The sequence below is a fragment of the Lampris incognitus genome, chromosome 2 (assembly GCF_029633865.1).
Source record: "Lampris incognitus isolate fLamInc1 chromosome 2, fLamInc1.hap2, whole genome shotgun sequence".
Taxonomy (NCBI): Eukaryota; Metazoa; Chordata; class Actinopteri; order Lampriformes; family Lampridae; genus Lampris; species Lampris incognitus.
The window spans coordinates 150,236,707-150,264,598 of NC_079212.1; the positions used below are offsets into that span (position 1 = coordinate 150,236,707).

Here is a 27,892-nt window from a genome sequence, read left to right on the forward strand (position 1 = left end):
CATGTTCTGTACATGTGGAACAGGTTGTAGTTCAGCAGCTACCTTCTCACCACATGTTCTGTCCAACATGTAATGTGAGTCGGTGAGAGGTTCTGAATGTCTGTTTCCTTACATTTTCGGTTATTTCCCCAGCCCTACAATCAACTATTTCTCAGTCTGGACTGGGTCATCTTTTGTTGTGGGTGTTGAAGTGTGGACATATGATGAAGAACACATAAAATGATGTTTGTGGTTTCATGTGCCTAAACCGATCTAATGGAAAAACAATTATTTTCCATTCTATTTTCCAAAACTTCAGAAATATTCACTTAAAATTGGCTTGATAATTGAATAGAAACATAGTTACTGAGGGTTATATAGTTGGTTGCTATTGAACGGAAACATAGTTACTGAGGGTTATATAGATGGTTGTTATTGAACGGAAACATAGTTACTGAGGGTTGTATAGTTGGTTGTTATTGAACTGAAACATAGTTACTGAGGGTTATATAGTTGGTTGTTATTGAATAGAAACATAGTTACTGAGTGTTATATAGTTGGTTGTTATTGAATGGAAACATAGTTACTGAGGGTGCTATAGTTGGTTTATAGTTGAACAGAAACATAGTTAGTGAGGGTTATATAGTTGGTTGTTGTTGAACGGAAACATAGTTACTGAGGGTTTTATAGTTGGTTGTTGTTGAACGGAAACATAGTTACTGAGTGTTATATAGTTGGTTGTTATTGAATGGAAACATAGTTACTGAGGGTTCTATAGTTGGTTTATAGTTGAACAGAAACATAGTTACTGAGGGTTCTATAGTTGGTTGTTATTGAACGGAAACATAGTTACTGAGGGTTTTATAGTTGGTTTATAATTGAACTGAAACATAGTTACTGAGGGTTGTATAGTTGGTTGTTATTGAACTGAAACATAGTTACTGAGGGTTGTATAGTTGTTGTTATTGAACGGAAACATAGTTACTGAGGGTTGTATAGTTGGTTGTTATTGAACTGAAACATAGTTACTGAGGGTTATATAGTTGGTTGTTATTGAACGGAAACATAGTTACTGAGGGTTGTATAGTTGGTTATTGAACAGAAACATAGTTACTGAGGGTTATATAGTTGGTTGTTATTGAACGGAAACATAGTTAGTGAGGGTTATATAGTTGGTTGATAATTGAACAGAAACAGTTACTGAGGGTTATATAGTTGGTTGATAATTGAACAGAAACATAGTTACTGAGGGTTATATAGTTGGTTGTTATTGAACGGAAACATAGTTACTGAGGGTTATATAGTTGGTTGTTATTGAACGGAAACATAGTTACTGAGGGTTTTATAGTTGGTTTATAATTGAACTGAAACATAGTTACTGAGGGTTGTATAGTTGGTTGTTATTGAACGGAAACATAGTTACTGAGGGTTATATAGTTGGTTGATAATTGAACAGAAACATAGTTACTGAGGGTTATATAGTTGGTTGTTATTGAACGGAAACATAGTTACTGAGGGTTATATAGTTGGTTGTTATTGAACGGAAACATAGTTACTGAGGGTTTTATAGTTGGTTGTTATTGAACGGAAACATAGTTACTGAGGGTTGTATAGTTGGTTGATAATTGAACAGAAACATAGTTACTGAGGGTTATATAGTTGGTTGTTATTGATTAGAAACATAGTTACTGAAGGTTATATAGTTGGTTGATAGGTGAACAGAAACATAGTTACTGAGGGTTGTATAGTTGGTTGTTATTTAATAGAAACATAGTTACTGAGGGTTATATTGTTGGTTGATAATTGAACAGAAACAGTTACTGAGGGTTATATTATTTATTGATAGTTGAACAGAAATAAAGTTACTGAGGGTTATATAATTTATTGATAGTTGAACAGAAACAGTTACTGAGGGTTATATAATTTATTGATAGTTGAACAGAAACAAAGTTACTGAGGGTTATATTGTTGGTTGATAGTTGAATAGAAACAGTTACTGAGGGTTATATAATTTATTGATAGTTGAACAGAAACAAAGTTACTGAGGGTTATATAATTTATTGATAGTTGAACAGAAACAGTTACTGAGGGTTATATTATTTATTGATAGTTGAACAGAAACAAAGTTACTGAGGGTTATATTGTTGGTTGATAGTTGAACAGAAACAGTTACTGAGGGTTATATAATTTATTGATAGTTGAACAGAAACAAAGTTACTGAGGGTTATATTGTTGGTTGATAGTTGAACAGAAACAGTTACTGAGGGTTATATAATTTATTGATAGTTGAACAGAAACAAAGTTACTGAGGGTTATATTGTTGGTTGATAGTTGAACAGAAACAGTTACTGAGGGTTATATAATTTATTGATAGTTGAACAGAAACAAAGTTACTGAGGGTTATATTGTTGGTTGATAGTTGAACAGAAACAGTTACTGAGGGTTATATAATGTATTGATAGTTGAGCAGAAACATAGTTACTGTGGGTTATATAGTTGTTTGTTACTGTGTGATCACAAGCTGTGTTTGTCTTGGCTCCTCTTCCAGGAAGTGGGGCTTACCAGGACACTCCCCTCCTCTCCCAGCTGTGCCCCTATGCTGCCGCAGGACAGTGCCACTATGGCAACAGCTGTCCCTATCTCCATGGTGACCTGTGTGACATCTGCAGGCTGCAGGTCCTTCATCCCCACGACCCCGAGCAGAGGAGGGCTCATCAGAAGGTGCTGTAAGATTCTTTAATCTAAATTAATCCAGATGAGGCTGGTTATATTAGTTTAGGGTAGTGTTACAAGGTGGTGTTAGTTTAAATGAATCTGTGTGAGTTTAGTTAAATTATTCGAGGCTAGTTTAGGGATGGTGAACCTTTTTCCCCCTGTTTTGATGTGTTAACATGTTGATATGGGTCTAGGATAGTACAACTTGTTGTCTTCATGATAAATTCAACAAAAAACAAAATACATCACACGGCCAATTGTCTATGTCACATGGGGACGTAAAAGACGAACAGGCCCATGTGACTTAGGCAACACACCTGGTGTCCAGTACATCTGACCAATGAAATAAGGCGAGTAGAAAGATGGCGTGCCAGCGTTGGCCACCTAAACTCACCGTCATCACGGCCCTGTCCATCCCTTGATATCCTTTATACATGTTAGGACACAGACAGACCACAAACAGGTGTTTACTCACTCTTTAAGTCAGTCTGCTCCATTTAAATTAGTGTAGTGTATTAATAATATACATTTTTAAAGTGCTTTTCTAAAAGTCTGAACGATACATGGGATGAGAACAAACGAATAAACAGCAGAGAACTTAAAAGTACAAGATTAATAGCAGGGGACAGAATACTGCAGGGATATTATTAAAAGCTCGTCTAAAGAGGCGGGTCTTTTTTATTATTTATTATACCTTTTATTTTACCAGGAAGTCCCACTAAGATTAAAAATCTCTTTTACAAGAGAGACCTGGCCAAGGCAGCAGCCATAAAAAACCACAACATAAATGTAACATTCAACATAATATACAAAAAATTCACAATGAATCAGAAAGACAGCTCTTCATACACAGCGGCCTCTCAAGAAAAACAACTACGTGCCTCCATCACCACATTCCTTATGATGCCCTCAAATTCATCAGTGGGTATAAATGGTTCTAATTTTAGATCTTTTTGCAAATTATTCCATGACCAAGATGCGTAGTAGTAAAATTCAGTCTGTGAAAAGGGGTACATTAAAAAGCAACCAATTTGGAGGAGCGTAGCCAGAGGAGGAGAAGGCTGTCACCCATGGTGCAGAGCTGGGTTGTGGGGACACAGAGGAGGTCAGAGTCCGGGGAGCAGAGTGAGTGGTCGGGGTGGTAAGGATGAGGGGGATTGACAAATCCCCAATCAGGGGCTCAGAAGGGGATCTTATTTCTATTTATTTCTATTTTCTTGTTATCTTCTATCTTGTTAGTTTTTCTGGTAACACTTTAGTAGGGGGAACATATTCTAAGTAAAAAAACTTAATTACTAGTGAATTAGTAATGATCAAGATATCACTTTAGTATGGGGAACATATTCTAAGTAACAAAAGGTAAATAAGAGGTAAGAGGTAAATAATGAACACGGAGAACATTAGAGAACGACTGCAAGAGGTAAATAATGAACACGGAGAACGTTAGAGAACGACTGCAAGAGGTAAACAATGAACACGGAGAACGTTAGAGAACGACTGCAAGAGGTAAATAATGAACATGGAGAACATTAGAGAACGACTGCAAGAGGTAAATAATGAACATGGAGAACATTAGAGAACGACTGCAAGAGGTAAATAATGAACATGGAGAACATTAGAGAACGACTGCAAGAGGTAAATAATGAACATGGAGAACATTAGAGAACGACTGCAAGAGGTAAACAATGAACAGGGAGAACATTAGAGAATGACTGCAAGAGGTAAATAATGAACACGGAGAACGTTAGAGAACGACTGCAAGAGGTAAATAATGAACATGGAGAACATTAGAGAACGACTGCAAGAGGTAAATAATGAACATGGAGAACATTAGAGAACGACTGCAAGAGGTAAATAATGAACATGGAGAACGTTAGAGAACGACTGCAAGAGGTAAATAATGAACATGGAGAACATTAGAGAACGACTGCAAGAGGTAAATAATGAACATGGAGAACATTAGAGAACGACTGCAAGAGGTAAATAATGAACATGGAGAACATTAGAGAACGACTGCAAGAGGTAAATAATGAACATGGAGAACATTAGAGAACGACTGCAAGAGGTAAATAATGAACATGGAGAACATTAGAGAACAACTGCAAGAGGTAAATAATGAACATGGAGAACATTAGAGAACGACTGCAAGAGGTAAATAATGAACAGGGAGAACATTAGAGAACGACTAAAGAGGTAAATAATGAACATGGAGAACATTAGAGAACAACTGCAAGAGGTAAATAATGAACATGGAGAACATTAGAGAACAACTGCAAGAGGTAAATAATGAACAGGGAGAACATTAGAGAACGACTGCAAGAGGTAAATAATGAACCTGTGGAGAACATTAGAGAACGACTGCAAGAGGTAAATAATGAACATGGAGAACATTAGAGAACGACTGCAAGAGGTAAATAATGAACCTGGAGAACGTTAGAGAACGACTGCAAGAGGTAAATAATGAACCTGTGGAGAACATTAGAGAACGACTGCAAGAGGTAAATAATGAACCTGGAGAACATTAGAGAACGACTGCAAGAGGTAAATAATGAACCTGTGGAGAACATTAGAGAACGACTGCAAGAGGTAAATAATGAACACGGAGAACATTAGAGAATGACTGCAAGAGGTAAATAATGAACATGGAGAACGTTAGAGAACGACTGCAAGAGGTAAATAATGAACATGGAGAACATTAGAGAACGACTGCAAGAGGTAAATAATGACCATGGAGAACATTAGAGAACGACTGCAAGAGGTAAATAATGAACATGGAGAACATTAGAGAACGACTGCAAGAGGTAAATAATGAACACGGAGAACATTAGAGAGCGACTGCAAGAGGTAATTAATGAACACGGAGAACGTTAGAGAACGACTGCAAGAGGTAAATAATGAACCTGTGGAGAACATTAGAGAACGACTGCAAGAGGTAAATAATGAACACGGAGAACATTAGAGAACGACTGCAAGAGGTAAATAATGAACACGGAGAACATTAGAGAACGACTGCAAGAGGTAAATAATGAACATGGAGAACATTAGAGAACGACTGCAAGAGGTAAATAATGAACATGGAGAACATTAGAGAACGACTGCAAGAGGTAAATAATGAACACGGAGAATGTTAGAGAACGACTGCAAGAGGTAAATAATGAACACGGAGAACATTAGAGAACGACTGCAAGAGGTAAATAATGAACATGGAGAACGTTAGAGAACGACTGCAAGAGGTAAATAATGAACATGGAGAACATTAGAGAACGACTGCAAGAGGTAAATAATGAACATGGAGAACATTAGAGAACGACTGCAACAGATAAATAATGAACATTAGAGAACAGCTGCAAAAGGTAAATAATGAACATGGAGAACATTAGAGAACAACTGCAAGAGGTAAATAATGAACATGGAGAACGTTAGAGAGCGACTGCAAGAGGTAAATAATGAACACGGAGAACATTAGAGAACGACTGCAAGAGGTAAATAATGAACACGGAGAACGTTCAAGAACGACTGCAAGAGGTAAATAATGAACATGGAGAACATTAGAGAACGACTGCAAGAGGTAAATAATGAACATGGAGAACATTAGAGAACGACTGCAAGAGGTAAATAATGAACACGGAGAACGTTAGAGAACGACTGCAAGAGGTAAACAATGAACACGGAGAACGTTAGAGAACGACTGCAAGAGGTAAATAATGAAGATGGAGAACATTAGAGAACGACTGCAAGAGGTAAATAATGAACATGGAGAACATTAGAGAACGACTGCAAGAGGTAAATAATGAACATGGAGAACATTAGAGAACGACTGCAAGAGGTAAATAATGAACATGGAGAACATTAGAGAACGACTGCAAGAGGTAAACAATGAACAGGGAGAACATTAGAGAACGACTGCAAGAGGTAAATAATGAACATGGAGAACGTTAGAGAACGACTGCAAGAGGTAAATAATGAACATGGAGAACATTAGAGAACGACTGCAAGAGGTAAATAATGAACATGGAGAACATTAGAGAACGACTGCAAGAGGTAAATAATGAACATGGAGAACATTAGAGAACGACTGCAAGAGGTAAATAATGAACATGGAGAACATTAGAGAACGACTGCAAGAGGTAAATAATGAACATGGAGAACATTAGAGAACAACTGCAAGAGGTAAATAATGAACATGGAGAACATTAGAGAACGACTGCAAGAGGTAAATAATGAACAGGGAGAACATTAGAGAACGACTAAAGAGGTAAATAATGAACATGGAGAACATTAGAGAACAACTGCAAGAGGTAAATAATGAACATGGAGAACATTAGAGAACAACTGCAAGAGGTAAATAATGAACAGGGAGAACATTAGAGAACGACTGCAAGAGGTAAATAATGAACCTGTGGAGAACATTAGAGAACGACTGCAAGAGGTAAATAATGACCATGGAGAACATTAGAGAACGACTGCAAGAGGTAAATAATGAACCTGGAGAACGTTAGAGAACGACTGCAAGAGGTAAATAATGAACCTGTGGAGAACATTAGAGAACGACTGCAAGAGGTAAATAATGAACCTGGAGAACATTAGAGAACGACTGCAAGAGGTAAATAATGAACCTGTGGAGAACATTAGAGAACGACTGCAAGAGGTAAATAATGAACACGGAGAACATTAGAGAATGACTGCAAGAGGTAAATAATGAACATGGAGAACGTTAGAGAACGACTGCAAGAGGTAAATAATGAACATGGAGAACATTAGAGAACGACTGCAAGAGGTAAATAATGACCATGGAGAACATTAGAGAACGACTGCAAGAGGTAAATAATGAACATGGAGAACATTAGAGAACGACTGCAAGAGGTAAATAATGAACACGGAGAACATTAGAGAGCGACTGCAAGAGGTAATTAATGAACACGGAGAACGTTAGAGAACGACTGCAAGAGGTAAATAATGAACCTGTGGAGAACATTAGAGAACGACTGCAAGAGGTAAATAATGAACACGGAGAACATTAGAGAACGACTGCAAGAGGTAAATAATGAACACGGAGAACATTAGAGAACGACTGCAAGAGGTAAATAATGAACATGGAGAACATTAGAGAACGACTGCAAGAGGTAAATAATGAACATGGAGAACATTAGAGAACGACTGCAAGAGGTAAATAATGAACACGGAGAATGTTAGAGAACGACTGCAAGAGGTAAATAATGAACACGGAGAACATTAGAGAACGACTGCAAGAGGTAAATAATGAACATGGAGAACGTTAGAGAACGACTGCAAGAGGTAAATAATGAACATGGAGAACATTAGAGAACGACTGCAAGAGGTAAATAATGAACATGGAGAACATTAGAGAACGACTGCAACAGATAAATAATGAACATTAGAGAACAGCTGCAAAAGGTAAATAATGAACATGGAGAACATTAGAGAACAACTGCAAGAGGTAAATAATGAACATGGAGAACGTTAGAGAGCGACTGCAAGAGGTAAATAATGAACACGGAGAACATTAGAGAACGACTGCAAGAGGTAAATAATGAACACGGAGAACGTTCAAGAACGACTGCAAGAGGTAAATAATGAACCTGGAGAACGTTAGAGAACGACTGCAAGAGGTAAATACTGAACACGGAGAACATTAGAGAACGACTGCAAGAGGTAAATAATGAACAGGGAGAACATTAGAGAACGACTGCAAGAGGTAAATAATGAACATGGAGAACATTAGAGAACGACTGCAAGAGGTAAATAATGAACCTGTGGAGAACGTTAGAGAACGACTGCAAGAGGTAAATAATGAACCTGTGGAGAACGTTAGAGAACGACTGCAAGAGGTAAATAATGAACATGGAGAACATTAGAGAACGACTGCAAGAGGTAAATAATGAACATGGAGAACATTAGAGAACGACTGCAAGAGGTAAATAATGAACACGGAGAACATTAGAGAACGACTGCAAGAGGTAAATAATGAACAGGGAGAACATTAGAGAACGACTGCAAGAGGTAAATAATGAACATGGAGAACATTAGAGAGCGACTGCAAGAGGTAATTAATGAACACGGAGAACGTTAGAGAACGACTGCAAGAGGTAAATAATGAACCTGTGGAGAACATTAGAGAACGACTGCAAGAGGTAAATAATGAACACGGAGAACATTAGAGAACGACTGCAAGAGGTAAATAATGAACACGGAGAACATTAGAGAACGACTGCAAGAGGTAAATAATGAACATGGAGAACATTAGAGAACGACTGCAAGAGGTAAATAATGAACATGGAGAACATTAGAGAACGACTGCAAGAGGTAAATAATGAACACGGAGAATGTTAGAGAACGACTGCAAGAGGTAAATAATGAACACGGAGAACATTAGAGAACGACTGCAAGAGGTAAATAATGAACATGGAGAACGTTAGAGAACGACTGCAAGAGGTAAATAATGAACATGGAGAACATTAGAGAACGACTGCAAGAGGTAAATAATGAACATGGAGAACATTAGAGAACGACTGCAACAGATAAATAATGAACATTAGAGAACAGCTGCAAAAGGTAAATAATGAACATGGAGAACATTAGAGAACAACTGCAAGAGGTAAATAATGAACATGGAGAACGTTAGAGAGCGACTGCAAGAGGTAAATAATGAACACGGAGAACATTAGAGAACGACTGCAAGAGGTAAATAATGAACACGGAGAACGTTCAAGAACGACTGCAAGAGGTAAATAATGAACCTGGAGAACGTTAGAGAACGACTGCAAGAGGTAAATACTGAACACGGAGAACATTAGAGAACGACTGCAAGAGGTAAATAATGAACAGGGAGAACATTAGAGAACGACTGCAAGAGGTAAATAATGAACATGGAGAACATTAGAGAACGACTGCAAGAGGTAAATAATGAACCTGGAGAACGTTAGAGAACGACTGCAAGAGGTAAATAATGAACCTGTGGAGAACGTTAGAGAACGACTGCAAGAGGTAAATAATGAACACGGAGAACATTAGAGAACGACTGCAAGAGGTAAATAATGAACATGGAGAACATTAGAGAACGACTGCAAGAGGTAAATAATGAACCTGGAGAACGTTAGAGAACGACTGCAAGAGGTAAATAATGAACATGGAGAACATTAGAGAACGACTGCAAGAGGTAAATAATGAACATGGAGAACATTAGAGAACGACTGCAAGAGGTAAATAATGAACCTGGAGAACGTTAGAGAACGACTGCAAGAGGTAAATAATGAACATGGAGAACATTAGAGAACGACTGCAAGAGGTAAATAATGAACATGGAGAACATTAGAGAACGACTGCAAGAGGTAAATAATGAACATGGAGAACATTAGAGAACGACTGCAAGAGGTAAATAATGAACCTGGGGAACGTTAGAGAACGACTGCAAGAGGTAAATAATGAACCTGTGGAGAACGTTCGAGAACGACTGCAAGAGGTAAATAATGAACATGGAGAACATTAGAGAACGAATGCAAGAGGTAAATAATGAACCTGGAGAACATTAGAGAACGACTGCAAGAGGTAAATAATGAACAGGGAGAACATTAGAGAACGACTGCAAGAGGTAAATACTGAACATGGAGAACATTAGAGAACGACTGCAAGAGGTAAATAATGAACATGGAGAACATTAGAGAACGACTGCAAGAGGTAAATAATGAACATGGAGAACATTAGAGAATGACTGCAAGAGGTAAATAATGAACATGGAGAACATTAGAGAACGACTGCAAGAGGTAAATACTGAACACGGAGAACGTTAGAGAACGACTGCAAGAGGTAAATAATGAACACGGAGAACGTTAGAGAACGACTGCAAGAGGTAAATAATGAACCTGGGGAACGTTAGAGAACGACTGCAAGAGGTAAATAATGAACCTGTGGAGAACGTTAGAGAACGACTGCAAGAGGTAAATAATGAACCTGGAGAACATTAGAGAACGACTGCAAGAGGTAAATAATGAACAGGGAGAACATTAGAGAACGACTGCAAGAGGTAAATACTGAACATGGAGAACATTAGAGAACGACTGCAAGAGGTAAATAATGAACACGGAGAACATTAGAGAACGACTGCAAGAGGTAAATACTGAACACGGAGAACGTTAGAGAACGACTGCAAGAGGTAAATACTGAACACAGCTAATATACACATACATACTATATAGTTACATACATATGTCATCATCACACACACACACAAGAGAAAAACTCAGTAATAGAGATGAGACCCACACCCTCCGAACCAGGGACACCAGACGGACTAAATAATACTAAATAAGACAAAACCGGCGGTGCAGCAGCAGATGAACACACGGCGTATTCTCTGGTAACCATGGAAACCATGGCTTTAATAGTGATTAGTCTGCTTGTAGACAGTAAATATTTGTCTGATGACGTTTGCGTCTGTGTGTGTCTGCAGATGTGTATGTTGGCCTTTGAGTCAGACATGGAGAGGGCGTTTGCGGCTCAGCTCAGCCAGGACAAGGTGGGTTTGGTTTAAACTGGGAATGGTTTGGTAGTGGGTTTGGGTTTGTTTCTGACTGTGTTCTGGTCCCGGTGCTTCTGTAGGTGTGTTCTATCTGTATGGAGGTGGTGGTGCAGAAAGTGAACCCATCGGAGCGCAGGTTTGGAATCCTGTCTGCCTGCTCCCACACCTACTGTCTCACATGCATCCGCCAGTGGCGCTGTGCCAAACAGTTCGACAACAAGATCATCAAGTAAGACTGACTCTCTACTGTCTTTCTACTGACTGACTGTCTACTGTCTGCTGACTGACTGACTCAACTATCTACTGACTGTCTGCTGACTGACTGACTCAACTATCTACTGACTATCTACCGACTGTCTACTGTCTTCTGACTGACTGACTGACTGACTGTCTGCTATCTACTAACTGTCTGCTGACTGACTGTCTACTATCTACTGTCTTTCTACTGACTGACTGACTGTCTGCTGTCTACTGACTGTCTGCTGACTGACTGACTGACTGTCTGCTATCTACTGACTGTCTGCTGACTGACTGACTGTCTTCTGACTGACTGACTGTCTGCTGACTGACTGACTGTCTACTATCTACTGTCCTTCTACTGACTGACTGTGCTGACTGACTGTCTACTATGTACTGCATCTGCCTGTCTTATGTTCTCCACTGTGTCTGTGTGTCCTCAGGTCGTGTCCAGAGTGCAGGGTGGTGTCAGAGTTTGTTATTCCGTCAGTCTACTGGGTGGAGAACCAAGACGACAAAAACAAACTGATAGACCACTTCAAGTCTGGAGTTAGGTCTGTCTGTATGTCTATCTGTCCGTATGTCTGTCTGTCTGTCTGTCTGTCTGTCTGTCTGTCTGTCTGTCCGTGTGTCTGTCTGTCCATCTGTCTATCTGTATTTCTATCTATGTGTCTGTCCGTCCGTATGTCTGTCCCGTCTGTCTGTCCATATGTCTGTCTGTCTGTCTGTCTGTCTGTCTGTCCGTCCGTATGTCTATCTGTCTGTCTGTCTGTCTGTCCATCTGTCTATCTGTATTTCTATCTATGTGTCTGTCCGTCCGTATGTCTGTCTGTCTGTCTTTCCGTATGTCTGTTCGTCTGTCTGACTATCCGTCTGTCTGTCTGTCCATATGTCTGTCTGTCCATATGTCTGTCCGTCTGTCTGTATGTCTTGTCTGTCCATATGTCTGTCCGTCTGTCGGTATGTCTGTCTGTCTGTCTGTCCGTATGTCTATCTGTCTGTCTGTCCATATGTCTGTCCGTATGTCTGTCTGTCTCTAAGTTCAGTTCATTAGCATGGCAAACCTGACACATATGTGTTGCCAAATCATGGTAAACAGAAGTTTTAACAGAATGTGAATAATGAGAACAAACAGAGGACAGGAAGAGATGGAAACGGATGATCCACTGTGGCGCCCCCTAACGGGAGCAGCCGAAGGTAGTAGTAGTAGTAGTAGTAGATGAACAATGAGAAAAAACACTGATGATAAACAACAAACGGGTCAAATAATATTCATAAAAATGATAACTAAGAAGAGTAGTATTGAAAAAATGAGTATATCAGGAATCAGGAACAGTTTATTGTCATTTCTTTTGTGTACTTGTGTACACAAAAGAAATGAAATTTCGTTTCACCCAGCCCACAGCAGTACGACACAAAAGTTAAAAACACACATCCAGAACTTCCAAAAACGACACCAACAAAAACATACAAGAACAGAGAGAACAAAGCAAAAACAACAACAACAACAACAACACACAGTTACCAACACAGTCCAAAAAAAAACCCCTGTCCAGAGAGCAAACTCCAGCCAGGATGACTGTTGGAACTGCTGGTCTGCATGGGCTAGCAGTTAGCTTAGCCTGCCCCGCTATCAAGGGCACACCACCCGACCTGGGTGCTTCCTCTTCGGGTGCAGCTCCAGGCAGGGCCGTGGTCCCTGGGCCCACCGGACACAGCAGACGAAGCTCTCTCAGCCGATCCAACGCCGGCTCTCCCAGCCAGACACCTTTGACACACCTCCCCGCACTCCACACGACGACACTAAAACGCAGTCAACGCCAGGCAAGGCTGCCACCAGACCGCCCTCGGTGTTATCGGAATTGCCAGTCTGCATGGGCTAGCAGTTAGCTTAGCCTGCCCTGCTTCCGCGTCCTGTCAGCCCGCCTTCGGTGCTTCCTTTTCGGGCGCAGCTCCAGGCAAGGCTGTGGTCCTGGGGTTCCAATGAAAGCGGCAGACCAAGCTCTCTCCGTTGATCCAACGCCAGCTCTCCCAGCCATTAAACGAGAAAAAAAAAATCTAAGATCAAAATAAAAACTTCACAAACAACACAAACTCAGATGTAGACATGGACAAAGACACTGCATAGTCGGTACTGGGTGAAGCCGCTGCAAACGTGAGTTCGTGCCGCCATCTGATCTATTAAATTACATTATTCAATACAGTCAGGTAATCTTGTTCTATTCCATGCCTGTCTCTGTCTCTCTCTCTCTCTCGCTCTCTCTCTCTCCATCTCTCTCTCTCAATTCAAATCAGTGATGCTTTATTGGCATGACTGCCAAAGCAGAACTGCCAAAGCAGACTGCCAAAGCAGAACAGGTCAACAGAACTAAACACTAAACAAAATAAAAGGAAAAAGGAATACATAGAACTGGCAGAAACATATAACAGCACTTGAACAGCAACTGACCCTTAGTGCAGCAAGTTGTGACCTTTGACCCTCTCCTAAAATAAGTGGCCATTGTTCTTTCTCATCCAGCAGTAGAACATTTGGAATCAGGTTTTCAAATGTCTCCTGGTATTTTTTTCTTATGTTCTGGAATTTCTCACAATTTAGCAGGAAGTGCATCTCTGCCTCCACCTCACCTGCCGTACAGTGACCACATATTCTTTGCTCTTTTGGTAGCCAAGACGTTGTATGTTTGTCCTTTTCAATAGCTAGAGTGTGGTCAGTGAGCCTGTACTGGGTAAGGATGTGTCTGTGCTGACTGTCTCGGACAGTGGACAGACCGTCAGCCAGTTTGTCTTCTCTTCTCAGGGCCCCATAACATTCTAACTTGTGTTGTCATTTGGTTTCTACATCCCAATGTTCCACATATGAGTTGTTGCATTGTGTGATGATGTGGTTTCCTCTAGTCTGTGGTTGGTTAGCAGTGCTAGTCTGAAACTCATCTGTGTTACTGGTTACGGGGTCAGTTAGTTTCACAACCAGCTGACTGAGGGGACTCTTTCTTAGCTCTTGGATTTGGAATGCTTTAAATTGCAGTGTGTGGTCGGGACTTGATTTAAGGTGCATCCAGAATTTAAGTGATCTGTTTTGGATATTTATTATCAATGAGAAACGGCCTGATTCTACCCTGCATGCATCTGTTGGGGTTTTCCTTTGCATGTTTAGCAATTTTCGACAGAATTCTGCATGCAGGGCTTCTGTTGTATGTTTGTCCCATCTAGTGTAGTCTTGCTGACTGAGTGGACCCCATACTTCACTTCCATGTACTGCAATGGGCAGGATGACACTATCGAAGATTTTGGACCAGATTTTAATTGGGATGTCTGTTATATAGATCCATCCATCCATTATCTTAACCGCTTATCCTGCTCTCAGGGTCGCGGGGATGCTGGAGCCTATTCCAGCAGTCATTGGGGGCAGGTGGGGAGAAACCCTGGACAGGCCATCACAGGGCCCCGCCAGGCCATCACAGGGCTGTTATATAGAATTTTCTTTTTATTGCATAGAAAGCTCTTCGGGCTTTCTCTTTAAGTGCATTCACTGCCAGACCAAAGCTTCCCGAGGCACTGACCCTCAGTCCCAGGTCATCATAGTTTAACGTGTGCTCTAGGGCGGTGTTACCTAGAGTAAATAGGTGTCTACTTTCCTGACACCTGGGCTTCTTCTGGAAGATCATAATTTTTGTCTTTTTTAAGTTTACTGTCAGGGCCCAGTTCTGACAGTATTTCTCTAGCAGATCCAGATGCTGCTGTAGACCCTGTTCTGTGGGTGAGAGCAGCACGAGGTCATCTGCATAGAGCAAGAATTTAACTTCTATGTTGTTGGTGAGGCCAGGATGTAGATATTCTAAAATTTTATTTCTGATTTTTCCCTTTTTTTCTCCCAATTTAGTGGCCAATCGATCTCTATTTTAGTTCAAACACCCACCTTCGTACTGCATGCGTTCACCAACTGCATCTCTCCGGCCGGCAGTCTCGAAGGAGACGCCTCCCCACTTTCGTGACAAGGTGAATCCAGGCCGAACTACTGCTTTTTCCGACACAGACGGAGACAGGTTCATGTGACGAACACAAACCGACTCCGCCCCCTCCTAAAGACAGTGTTGCCAATTATTGCTGCTTCATGGAGTCCAGCCATAGTCAGATGTGACGAGACTGGGGCACAAATCCCAGTCCCCAGTGGGCAACTGCATCGACACCAAGCCGATGCTTAGACCGCTACACCACCGCGGACCCCACTGATGTAGATATTGAACAGGGTTGGACTCAAACTGCAGCCCTGTCTCACCCCTCAGCCTTGAGTGAAGTATTCTGTTCTTTTGTCACCAGGTTTTAATCTACACTTATTTTCCAGATATATAGATTTGATTATGTCAAACACTTTACCCCCTATGCCACTTAAGATGATTTTATAGTGTAAGCCAGCATGCCAGATAGAATCAAATGCTTTCTTAAAATCAATGAAGCAGGGTCCGCGGTGGTGTAGCGGTCTAAGCATCGACTTTGTGTTGATGCAGTTGCCCACTGGGGACCGGGGTTCGCACCTCGGTCTCATCAGATCCGACTATGGCCGGACTCGATGAAGCAGCAATAATTGGCAATGCTGTCTTTGGGAGGGGGGCGGAGTTGGCTTGTGTTTGTCACATGAATGCGTCTCTGTGTGTGTCGGAAAAAGCAGTGGTTCGGCCTGGAGTCGCTTTGTCACGAAAGTGGCGAGGCGTATCCTTCGAGACTGCCGGCTGGAGAGATGCAGCTGGCAAACGCATGCAGTACGAGGGTGGGTGTTTGAACTAAAATAGGGATCGATTGGCCACTAAATTGGGAGAAAAAGGGAAAAATCAGAAATAAAATTAAAAAAAGAAAAAATCAATGAAGCATGCAAATATTTTTCCTGTATTTTTTGGTGAACATGTTGATTAATTAAGGTGTGTAGGGTGTAGATGTGATCTGTAGTGCGGTGATTTGGTAGAAAGCCAATCTGACTCTTGCTCAAGACACTGTGTTCGGTAAGGAAGGCCTGTATTCGGGTGTTAATAATACAGCAGAAGACCTTCCCCAGGCTACTGCTCACATGGATGCCTCGGTAGTTATTGGGGTCAAATTTATCTCCACTCTTGTATATTGGGGATATAAGACCCCTATTCCAGGTGTCAGGAAAGCAGCCAGCTTGTAGAACCAGGTTGAACATTTTAGGCAGGGCCTTCTGCAGCTCAAGAGAGCTGTGTTTGAGCATTTCAGTCCTGATGCTGTCAGGGCCACAGGCTTTTTTTGATTTGACACTTTGGAGTTTGTCTGTTCTTCTAGTGAAATTTGGTAGTCAGTTGGGTTCTGATTGATTTTATAGTTAATTCCAGTATTTCCAGCTTTTCTTTTATATGTTTTTGTTCAGATGAGAGGTCTTCTGGCAGTATTTCTTTGTATAGGTTTTCAAAATATTTTTCCAAATGTCTCCATTTTGAATGGCTAGTTCCTTTAGAATTCAAATTTTAATTTTTCCCAGAACTGATTTTTATTTAAAGACTCTTCAATGTCTCAGAGAGTTTTGTTGTAGTGATCTTGCTTTTTCCGTTTTAAAATGTGTTTATATTCTTTGAGTATCTCACAGTATTTTTGTCTTCATTCAGTTTTCTGTGGTTGATGGTGTTTCAGATTAGATATTTGTCGTAGTTTCTTTCTTGCATTTCTGCAGTCTACATCAGACCATTTCTCTTTTTGAGGTCTCTGATTCTGCCCATTGTCGACTTCTCTCAGGTTACCCTTCATAGCTGACCTATTAAATATTTCATAAATTTGTTCAGCTGCCAGGTTTACATCATGTGAGTTTGGGTGGAATGGTGTTAGAAGAAATGTGTTCATGAGGTTAGTGATCTCTGTAGAGCTGGTTGCCTCATTAAATTCAGCCACGCTGTTTGGAGCCCATGTGTATGTTGGGTTTAATTTGATCAGTTCGCAGGACATTGACTGGGTGTTCTTTGGTTGCCCAATTCATTTTAAGAACACGTTTAACTTGCAGTGGTCTGATAATGACGACTGTGGTCTGACAGTGAATGCACTAATGAAGGAGGGGTCCATGTCGGTGATGGCATAGTCGACTACACTAGTCCCAAGAGCTGAGCAGTAAGTGAACCGGCCTAGAGAGTCCCCTCTGATCCTATCATTAAGCGTATACAGGCCTAAGGCTCAACAGAGGTGTACTAGCTCATTCCCGTTTTTGTTTACAACACTATCATGGTTGTTTGTTTTTGTAGTGGTGGGGACAAGGTACAGAGAGGTAGTGGTGGGGATAAGGTACAGAGAGGTAGTGGTGGGATAAGGAACAGAGAGGTAGTGGGGGGTGTAAGGTATAGAGAGGTAGTGGTGGGATAAGGTACAGAGAGGTAGTAGGGGGGGTAAGGTACAGAGAGGTAGAGGTGGGGGCAAGGTACAGAGAGGTAGCGGTGGGGATAAGATACAGTGAGGTAGTGTTGGGGGTAAGGTACAGAGAGGTAGTGGGGAGGTAAGCTAGGGAGACGTAGAGGTTGGGGTAAGGTACAGTGAGGTAGTGGGGGGTAAGCTAGGGAGACGTAGAGGTGGGGTAAGGTACAGAGAGGTAGAGGTGGGGTAAGGTACAGAGAGGTAGAGGTGGGGGTAAGGTACAGTGAGGTAGTGGTGGGGGTAAGGTACAGAGAGGTAGTGGGGGGGTAAGCTAGGGAGATGTAGAGGTGGGGGTAAGGTACAGAGAAGTAGTGTTGGGGTTAAGGTACAGAGAGGTAGTGGGGAGGTAAGCTAGGGAGACGTAGAGGTGGGGGTAAGCTAGGTACAGAGATAAATTTGAAAAACAGCGCCAGGCTTTTGTCAAGGAACTGGAACATGTAACTCCAGAGTAGCAGGACATGGAGGATGCAGGTAAGCTGCGGGTGTTCCTGGGAGGGGGGCAGCGGCGAGCATTGCAGCAGGATTTATATTATCTTGCCACCACCTGAGAGACGGTGGGGGGCGGCACCGATTGCTACTGTTGTTGTTTCATATCATAATCATTGTTGTTGTTGCTGTTATTATTATAATCATTGTTGTTGTTGCTGTTATTATTATAATCAATGTTGTGTTGTGTTGTTGTTTTACATGCTTTGGCAACATGTACACAAACGTATGTCATGCCAATAAAGCACATATTGAATTGAATTGAATTGAATTGGTAGAGGTGGGGGTAAGGTACAGAGAGGTAGTTGTGGGGATAAGGTACAGAGAGGTAGTGGGGAGGTAAGCTAGGGAGACGTAGAGGTGGGGGTAAGGTACAGAGAGGTAGAGGAAGAGAGAGGTAGTGGTGGGGATAAGGTACAGAGAGGTCGAGGTGGGGGTAAGGTACAGAGAGGTAGAGGTGGGGGTAAGGTACAGAGAGGTAGAGGTGGGGGTAAAGCACAGAGACGTAGAGGTGGGTGTAAGGTACAGAGAGGCAGTGGTGGGGGTAAGGTACAGAGAGGTAGAGGTGGGGGTAAGGCACAGAGAGGTAGAGGTGGGGGTAAGGTACAGAGAGGTAGATGTGGGGGTAAGGTACAGAGAGTTGGAGGTGGGGGTAAGGTACAGAGAGGTACTGGTGGGGGTAAGGCACAGAGAGGTAGAGGTGGGGGTAAGGTACAGAGAGGTAGAGGTGAGAGTAAGTCACAGAGAGGTAGAGGTGGGGGTAAGGTACAGAGAGGTAGTGGTGGGGGTAAGGTACAGAGAGGTAGAGGTGGGGGTAAGGTACAGAGAGTTGGAGGTGGGGGTAAGGTACAGAGAGGTAGAGGTGGGAATAAGTCACAGAGAGGTAGAGGTGGGGGTAAGGTACAGAGAGGTAGTGGTGGGGGTAATGCACAGAGAGGTAGAGGTGGGGGTAAGGTACAGAGAGGTACTGGTGGGGGTAAGGCACAGAGAGGTAGAGGTGGGGGTAAGGTACAGAGAGGTAGAGGTGGGAGTAAGTCACAGAGAGGTAGAGGTGGGGGTAAGGTACAGAGAGGTAGTGGTGGGGGTAAGGTACAGAGAGGTAGTGGTGGGTGTAAGGTACAGAGAGGTAGAGGTGGGGGTAATGCACAGAGAGGTAGAGGTGGGGGTAAGGTACAGAGAGGTACTGGTGGGGGTAAGGCACAGAGAGGTAGAGGTGGGGGTAAGGTACAGAGAGGTAGAGGTGGGAGTAAGTCACAGAGAGGTAGAGGTGGGGGTAAGGTACAGAGAGGTAGTGGTGGGGGTAAGGTACAGAGAGGTAGTGGTGGGTGTAAGGTACAGAGAGGTAGAGGTGGGGGTAAGGTACAGAGAGGTAGAGGTGGGGGTAAGGTACAGAGAGGTAGAGGTGGGTGTAAGGTACAGAGAGGTAGAGGTGGGAGTAAGTCACAGAGAGGTAGAGGTGTCGGTAAGGTACAGAGAGGTAGTGGTGGGGGTAAGGTACAGAGAGGTAGAGGTGGGGGTAAGGTACAGAGAGGTAGAGGTGGGAGTAAGTCACAGAGAGGTAGAGGTGGGGGTAAGGTACAGAGAGGTAGTGGTGGGGGTAAGGTACAGAGAGGTAGTGGTGGGTGTAAGGTACAGAGAGGTAGAGGTGGGGGTAAGGTACAGAGAGGTAGAGGTGGGGGTAAGGTACAGAGAGGTAGAGGTGGGTGTAAGGTACAGAGAGGTAGAGGTGGGGGTAAGGTACAGAGAGGTAGAGGTGGGGGTAAGGTACAGAGAGGTAGAGGTGGGTGTAAGGTACAGAGAGGTAGAGGTGGGAGTAAGTCACAGAGAGGTAGAGGTGGGGGTAAGGTACAGAGAGGTAGTGGTGGGGGTAAGGTACAGAGAGGTAGTGGTGGGTGTAAGGTACAGAGAGGTGGAGGTAGGGGTAAGGTACAGAGAGGTAGAGGTGGGGGTAAGGTACAGAGAGGTAGTGGGGGGTAAGGTACAGAGAGGTAGAGGTGGGGGTAAGGTACAGAGAGGTAGAGGTGGGGGTAAGGTACAGAGAGGTGGTGGTGGGGATAAGGTACAGAGAGGTAGTGGGGGGGTAAGGTACAGAGAGGTAGTGGTGGGGGTAAGGTACAGAGAGGTAGAGGTGGAGGTAAGGTACAGAGAGGTAGAGGTGGGGGTAAGGTAAAGAGAGGTAGTGGCGGGTAAGGTACAGAGAGGTAGAGGTGGGGGTAAGGTACAGAGAGGTAGTGGTGGGGATAAGGTAAAGAGAGGTAGTGGGGGGTAAGGTACAGAGAGGTAGAGGTGGGGGTAAGGTACAGAGAGGTAGAGGTGGGGGTAAGGTACAGAGAGGTAGAGGTGGGGGTAAGGAACAGAGAGGTAGAGGTGGGAGTAAGTCACAGAGAGGTAGAGGTGGGGGTAAGGTACAGAGAGGTAGAGGTGGGGGTAAGGTACAGAGAGGTAGTGGTGGGTGTAAGGTACAGAGATGTAGAGGTGGGGGTAAGGTACAGAGAGGTAGAGGTGGGGGTAAGGTACAGAGAGGTAGTGGGGGGTAAGGTACAGAGAGGTAGAGGTGGGGGTAAGGTCCAGAGAGATGGTGGTGGGGATAAGGTACAGAGAGGTAGTGGGGGGGTAAGGTACAGAGAGGTAGTGGTGGGGGTAAGGTACAGAGAGGTAGAGGTGGAGGTAAGGTACAGAGAGGTAGAGGTGGGGGTAAGGTAAAGAGAGGTAGTGGCGGGTAAGGTACAGAGAGGTAGAGGTGGGGGTAAGGTACAGAGAGGTAGTGGTGGGGATAAGGTAAAGAGAGGTAGTGGGGGGTAAGGTACAGAGAGGTAGAGGTGGGGGTAAGGTACAGAGAGGTAGAGGTGGGGGTAAGGTACAGAGAGGTAGAGGTGGGGGTAAGGAACAGAGAGGTAGAGGTGGGGGTAAGGTACAGAGAGGTAGAGGTGGGGGTAAGGTACAGAGAGGTAGAGGTGGGGGTAAGGAACAGAGAGGTAGAGGTGGAGGTAAGGTACAGAGAGGTAGAGGTGGGGGTAAGGAACAGAGAGTTAGAGGTGGGGGTAAGGAACAGAGAGGTAGAGGTGGGGGTAAGGTACAGAGAGGTAGAGGTGGGGGTAAGGTACAGAGAGGTAGAGGTGGGGGTAAGGAACAGAGAGGTAGAGGTGGGGGTAAGGTACAGAGAGGTAGAGGTGGGGGTAAGGAACAGAGAGGTAGAGGTGGGGGTAAGGTACAGAGAGGTAGAGGTGGAGGTAAGGTACAGAGAGGTAGAGGTGGGGGTAAGGTAAAGAGAGGTAGTGGCGGGTAAGGTACAGAGAGGTAGAGGTGGGGGTAAGGTACAGAGAGGTAGTGGTGGGGATAAGGTAAAGAGAGGTAGTGGGGGGTAAGGTACAGAGAGGTAGAGGTGGGGGTAAGGTACAGAGAGGTAGAGGTGGGGGTAAGGTACAGAGAGGTAGAGGTGGGGGTAAGGAACAGAGAGGTAGAGGTGGGGGTAAGGTACAGAGAGGTAGAGGTGGGGGTAAGGAACAGAGAGGTAGAGGTGGGGGTAAGGTACAGAGAGGTAGAGGTGGGGGTAAGGAACAGAGAGGTAGAGGTGGGGGTAAGGAACAGAGAGGTAGAGGTGGGGGTAAGGTACAGAGAGGTAGAGGTGGGGGTAAGGTACAGAGAGGTAGAGGTGGGGGTAAGGAACAGAGAGGTAGAGGTGGGGGTAAGGAACAGAGAGGTAGAGGTGGGGGTAAGGTACAGAGAGGGTTGCCTGAATGTGTCCATTTCCCTGAGTCTCAGAGCAGCCTGGTTCTGAACCTGTCCTGGCATTAAAATCCACACACATCTCTCTCTGTGTCTGTGTGTCCCTCTCTCCATGTCCCTCTCTCCATGTCCCTCTCTCCATGTCCCTCTCTCCATGTCTCTCTCTCTATCGGTCTCTCTCTCTCTCTCTCTCTCCCTCCGTTTGTCTCTCCGTCGGTCTCTCTGTTGGTCTTTCAATTCAATTCAATTCAATATGTGCTTTACTGGCATGACATACATTTGTGTACATCTTGCCAAAGCATGTAAAACAACAACAACACAATACAACAATGATTATAATGATAACAGCAACAACAACAATGATTATGATAATAACAGCAACACAACAATGATTATAATAATAACAGCAACAACAACAATGATTGTAATAATAACAGCAACACAACAATGATTATAATAACAGCAACACAACAATGATTATAATAATAACAACAACAACAACAACAATGATTATAATAATAACAGCAACACCACAATGATTATAATAATAACAGCAACAACAAAAATGATTATAATAATAACAGCAACACAACAATGATTATAATAACAGCAACAACAACAATGATTATAATAATAACAGCAACACAACAATGATCATAATAATAACAACAACACAACAATGATTATAGTAATAACAACAACAATGATTATGATAATAACAGCAACACAACAATGATTATAATAATAACAGCAACAACAACAATGATTGTAATAATAACAGCAACACAACAATGATTATAATAACAGCAACACAACAATGATTATAATAATAACAGCAACACAACAATGATTATAATAATAACAGCAACACCACAATGATTATAATAATAACAGCAACAACAAAAATGATTATAATAATAACAGCAACACAACAATAATTATAATAATAACAGCAACACAACAATGATTATAATAGTAACAGCAACAACAACAGTGATTATAATAATAACAGCAACACAACAATGATTATAATAACAGCAACACAACAATGATTATAATAATAACAGCAACACAACAATGATTATAATAGTAACAGCGACAACAACAGTGATTATAATAATAACAGCAACACAACAATGATTATAATAACAGCAACACAACAATGATTATAATAATAACAGCAACACAACAATGATTATAATAACAGCAACAACAACAATGATTATAATAATAACAGCAACAACAACAATGATTATAATAATAACAGCAACAACAACAATGATTATAACAATAACAGCAACAACAACAATGGTTATAATAATAACAGCAACACAACAATGATTATAATAATAACAGCAACACAACAATGATTATAATAATAACAGCAACACAACAATGATTATAATAATAACAGCAACACAACAATGGTTTTAATAATAACAGCAACAACAACAATGATTATAATAATAACAGCAACACAACAGTGGTTATAATAATAACAGCAACACAACAATGATTATAATAATAACAGCAACAACAACAATGATTATAATAATAACAGCAACAACAACAATGATTATAATAATAACAGCAACACAACAGTGGTTATAATAATAACAGCAACACAACAATGGTTTTAATAATAACAGGAACAACAACAATGATTATAATAATAACAGCAACACAACAGTGGTTATAATAAAAGCAGCAACACAACAATGATTATAATAATAACAGCAACAACAACAATGATTATAATAATAACAGCAACAACAACAATGGTTTTAATAATAACAGCAACACAACAATGATTATAATAATAACAGCAACACAACAATGGTTTTAATAATAACAGCAACACAACAATGGTTTTTATAATAACAGCAACACAACAATGATTATAATAATAACAGCAACAACAACAATGATTATAATAATAACAGCAACAACAACAATGGTTTTAATAATAACAGCAACACAACAATGATTATAATAATAACAGCAACACAACAATGGTTTTAATAATAACAGCAACACAACAATGGTTTTAATAATAACAGCAACAACAACAATGATTATAATAATAACAGCAACACAACAGTGGTTATAATAAAAGCAGCAACACAACAATGGTTATAATAATAACAGCAACAACAACAATGATTATAATAATAACAGCAACAACAACAATGATTATAATAATAACAGCAACAACAACAATGATTATAATAATAACAGCAACACAACAGTGGTTATAATAATAACAGCAACACAACAATGGTTTTAATAATAACAGCAACAACAACTATGATTATAATAATAACAGCAACAACAACAATGATTATAATAATAACAGCAACACAACAGTGGTTATAATAATAACAGCAACACAACAATGATTATAATAATAACAGCAACAACAACAATGATTATACTAATAACAGCAACAACAACAATGATTATAATAATAACAGCAACACAACAGTGGTTATAATAATAACAGCAACACAACAATGGTTTTAATAATAACAGCAACAACAACAATGATTATAATAATAACAGCAACACAACAGTGGTTATAATAATAACAGCAACACAACAATGGTTTTAATAATAACAGCAACAACAACAATGATTATAATAATAACAGCAACAACAACAATGATTATAATAATAACAGCAACAACAACAATGATTATAATAATAACAACAACAATGATTATAATAATAACAACAACAATGATTATAGTAATAACAGCAACAACAACAATGATTATGATATTAAACAGCAACACAACAATGATTATAATAATAACAGCAAGAACAACAATGATTATAATAATAACAGCAACAACAACAATGATTATAATAATAACAGCAACAACAACAATGATTATAATAATAACAACAACAATGATTATAATAATAACAACAACAATGATTATAGTAATAACAGCAACACAACAATGGTTTTAATAATAACAGCAACAACAACAATGATTATAATAATAACAGCAACACAACAATGATTATAATAATAACAGCAACACAACAATGGTTTTAATAATAACAGCAACACACAACAATGGTTTTAATAATAACAGCAACACAACAATGATTATAATAATAACAGCAACAACAACAATGATTATAATAATAACAGCAACAACAACAATGGTTTTAATAATAACAGCAACACAACAGTGATTATAATAATAACAGCAACACAACAATGGTTTTAATAATAACAGCAACACAACAATGGTTTTAATAATAACAGCAACAACAACAATGATTATAATAATAACAGCAACACAACAGTGGTTATAATAAAAGCAGCAACACAACAATGGTTATAATAATAACAGCAACAACAACAATGATTATAATAATAACAGCAACAACAACAATGATTATAATAATAACAGCAACAACAACAATGATTATAATAATAACAGCAACACAACAATGATTATAATAATAACAGCAACACAACAATGGTTTTAATAATAACAGCAACACACAACAATGGTTTTAATAATAACAGCAACACAACAATGATTATAATAATAACAGCAACAACAACAATGATTATAATAATAACAGCAACAACAACAATGGTTTTAATAATAACAGCAACACAACAGTGATTATAATAATAACAGCAACACAACAATGGTTTTAATAATAACAGCAACACAACAATGGTTTTAATAATAACAGCAACAACAACAATGATTATAATAATAACAGCAACACAACAGTGGTTATAATAAAAGCAGCAACACAACAATGGTTATAATAATAACAGCAACAACAACAATGATTATAATAATAACAGCAACAACAACAATGATTATAATAATAACAGCAACACAACAGTGGTTATAATAATAACAGCAACACAACAATGGTTTTAATAATAACAGCAACAACAACAATGATTATAATAATAACAGCAACAACAACAATGATTATAATAATAACAGCAACACAACAGTGGTTATAATAATAACAGCAACACAACAATGATTATAATAATAACAACAACAACAACAACAATGATTATAATAATAACAGCAACACCACAATGATTATAATAATAACAGCAACAACAAAAATGATTATAATAATAACAGCAACACAACAATGATTATAATAACAGCAACAACAACAATGATTATAATAATAACAGCAACACAACAATGATCATAATAATAACAACAACACAACAATGATTATAGTAATAACAACAACAATGATTATGATAATAGCAGCAACACAACAATGATTATAATAATAACAGCAACAACAACAATGATTGTAATAATAACAGCAACACAACAATGATTATAATAACAGCAACACAACAATGATTATAATAATAACAGCAACACAACAATGATTATAATAATAACAGCAACACCACAATGATTATAATAATAACAGCAACAACAAAAATTATTATAATAATAACAGCAACACAACAATAATTATAATAATAACAGCAACACAACAATGATTATAATAGTAACAGCAACAACAACAGTGATTATAATAATAACAGCAACACAACAATGATTATAATAACAGCAACACAACAATGATTATAATAATAACAGCAACACAACAATGATTATAATAGTAACAGCGACAACAACAGTGATTATAATAATAACAGCAACACAACAATGATTATAATAACAGCAACACAACAATGATTATAATAATAACAGCAACACAACAATGATTATAATAACAGCAACAACAACAATGATTATAATAATAACAGCAACAACAACAATGATTATAATAATAACAGCAACAACAACAATGATTATAACAATAACAGCAACAACAACAATGGTTATAATAATAACAGCAACACAACAATGATTATAATAATAACAGCAACACAACAATGATTATAATAATAACAGCAACACAACAATGATTATAATAATAACAGCAACACAACAATGGTTTTAATAATAACAGCAACAACAACAATGATTATAATAATAACAGCAACATAACAGTGGTTATAATAATAACAGCAACACAACAATGATTATAATAATAACAGCAACAACAACAATGATTATAATAATAACAGCAACAACAACAATGATTATAATAATAACAGCAACACAACAGTGGTTATAATAATAACAGCAACACAACAATGGTTTTAATAATAACAGGAACAACAACAATGATTATAATAATAACAGCAACACAACAGTGGTTATAATAAAAGCAGCAACACAACAATGATTATAATAATAACAGCAACAACAACAATGATTATAATAATAACAGCAACAACAACAATGGTTTTAATAATAACAGCAACACAACAATGATTATAATAATAACAGCAACACAACAATGGTTTTAATAATAACAGCAACACAACAATGGTTTTTATAATAACAGCAACACAACAATGATTATAATAATAACAGCAACAACAACAATGATTATAATAATAACAGCAACAACAACAATGGTTTTAATAATAACAGCAACACAACAATGATTATAATAATAACAGCAACACAACAATGGTTTTAATAATAACAGCAACACAACAATGGTTTTAATAATAACAGCAACAACAACAATGATTATAATAATAACAGCAACACAACAGTGGTTATAATAAAAGCAGCAACACAACAATGGTTATAATAATAACAGCAACAACAACAATGATTATAATAATAACAGCAACAACAACAATGATTATAATAATAACAGCAACAACAACAATGATTATAATAATAACAGCAACACAACAGTGGTTAT

General features: G+C 39.8%; 1 protein-coding gene across 2 annotated transcripts in view; it reads left to right on the forward strand.

Annotated features, from left to right (window-relative positions):
* Positions 1–27,892, forward strand: part of mkrn2 (makorin, ring finger protein, 2) — a 78,279-nt gene that overhangs the window by 40,801 nt on the left and 9,586 nt on the right. For both annotated transcript variants that reach the window (XM_056272962.1, XM_056272963.1), the window contains 4 exons: positions 2,528–2,700; positions 11,162–11,227; positions 11,311–11,459; positions 11,911–12,021. In XM_056272962.1, coding sequence (XP_056128937.1) covers positions 2,528–2,700; positions 11,162–11,227; positions 11,311–11,459; positions 11,911–12,021 — 499 coding nt within the window. The remainder of the gene's footprint in view (positions 1–2,527; positions 2,701–11,161; positions 11,228–11,310; positions 11,460–11,910; positions 12,022–27,892) is intronic.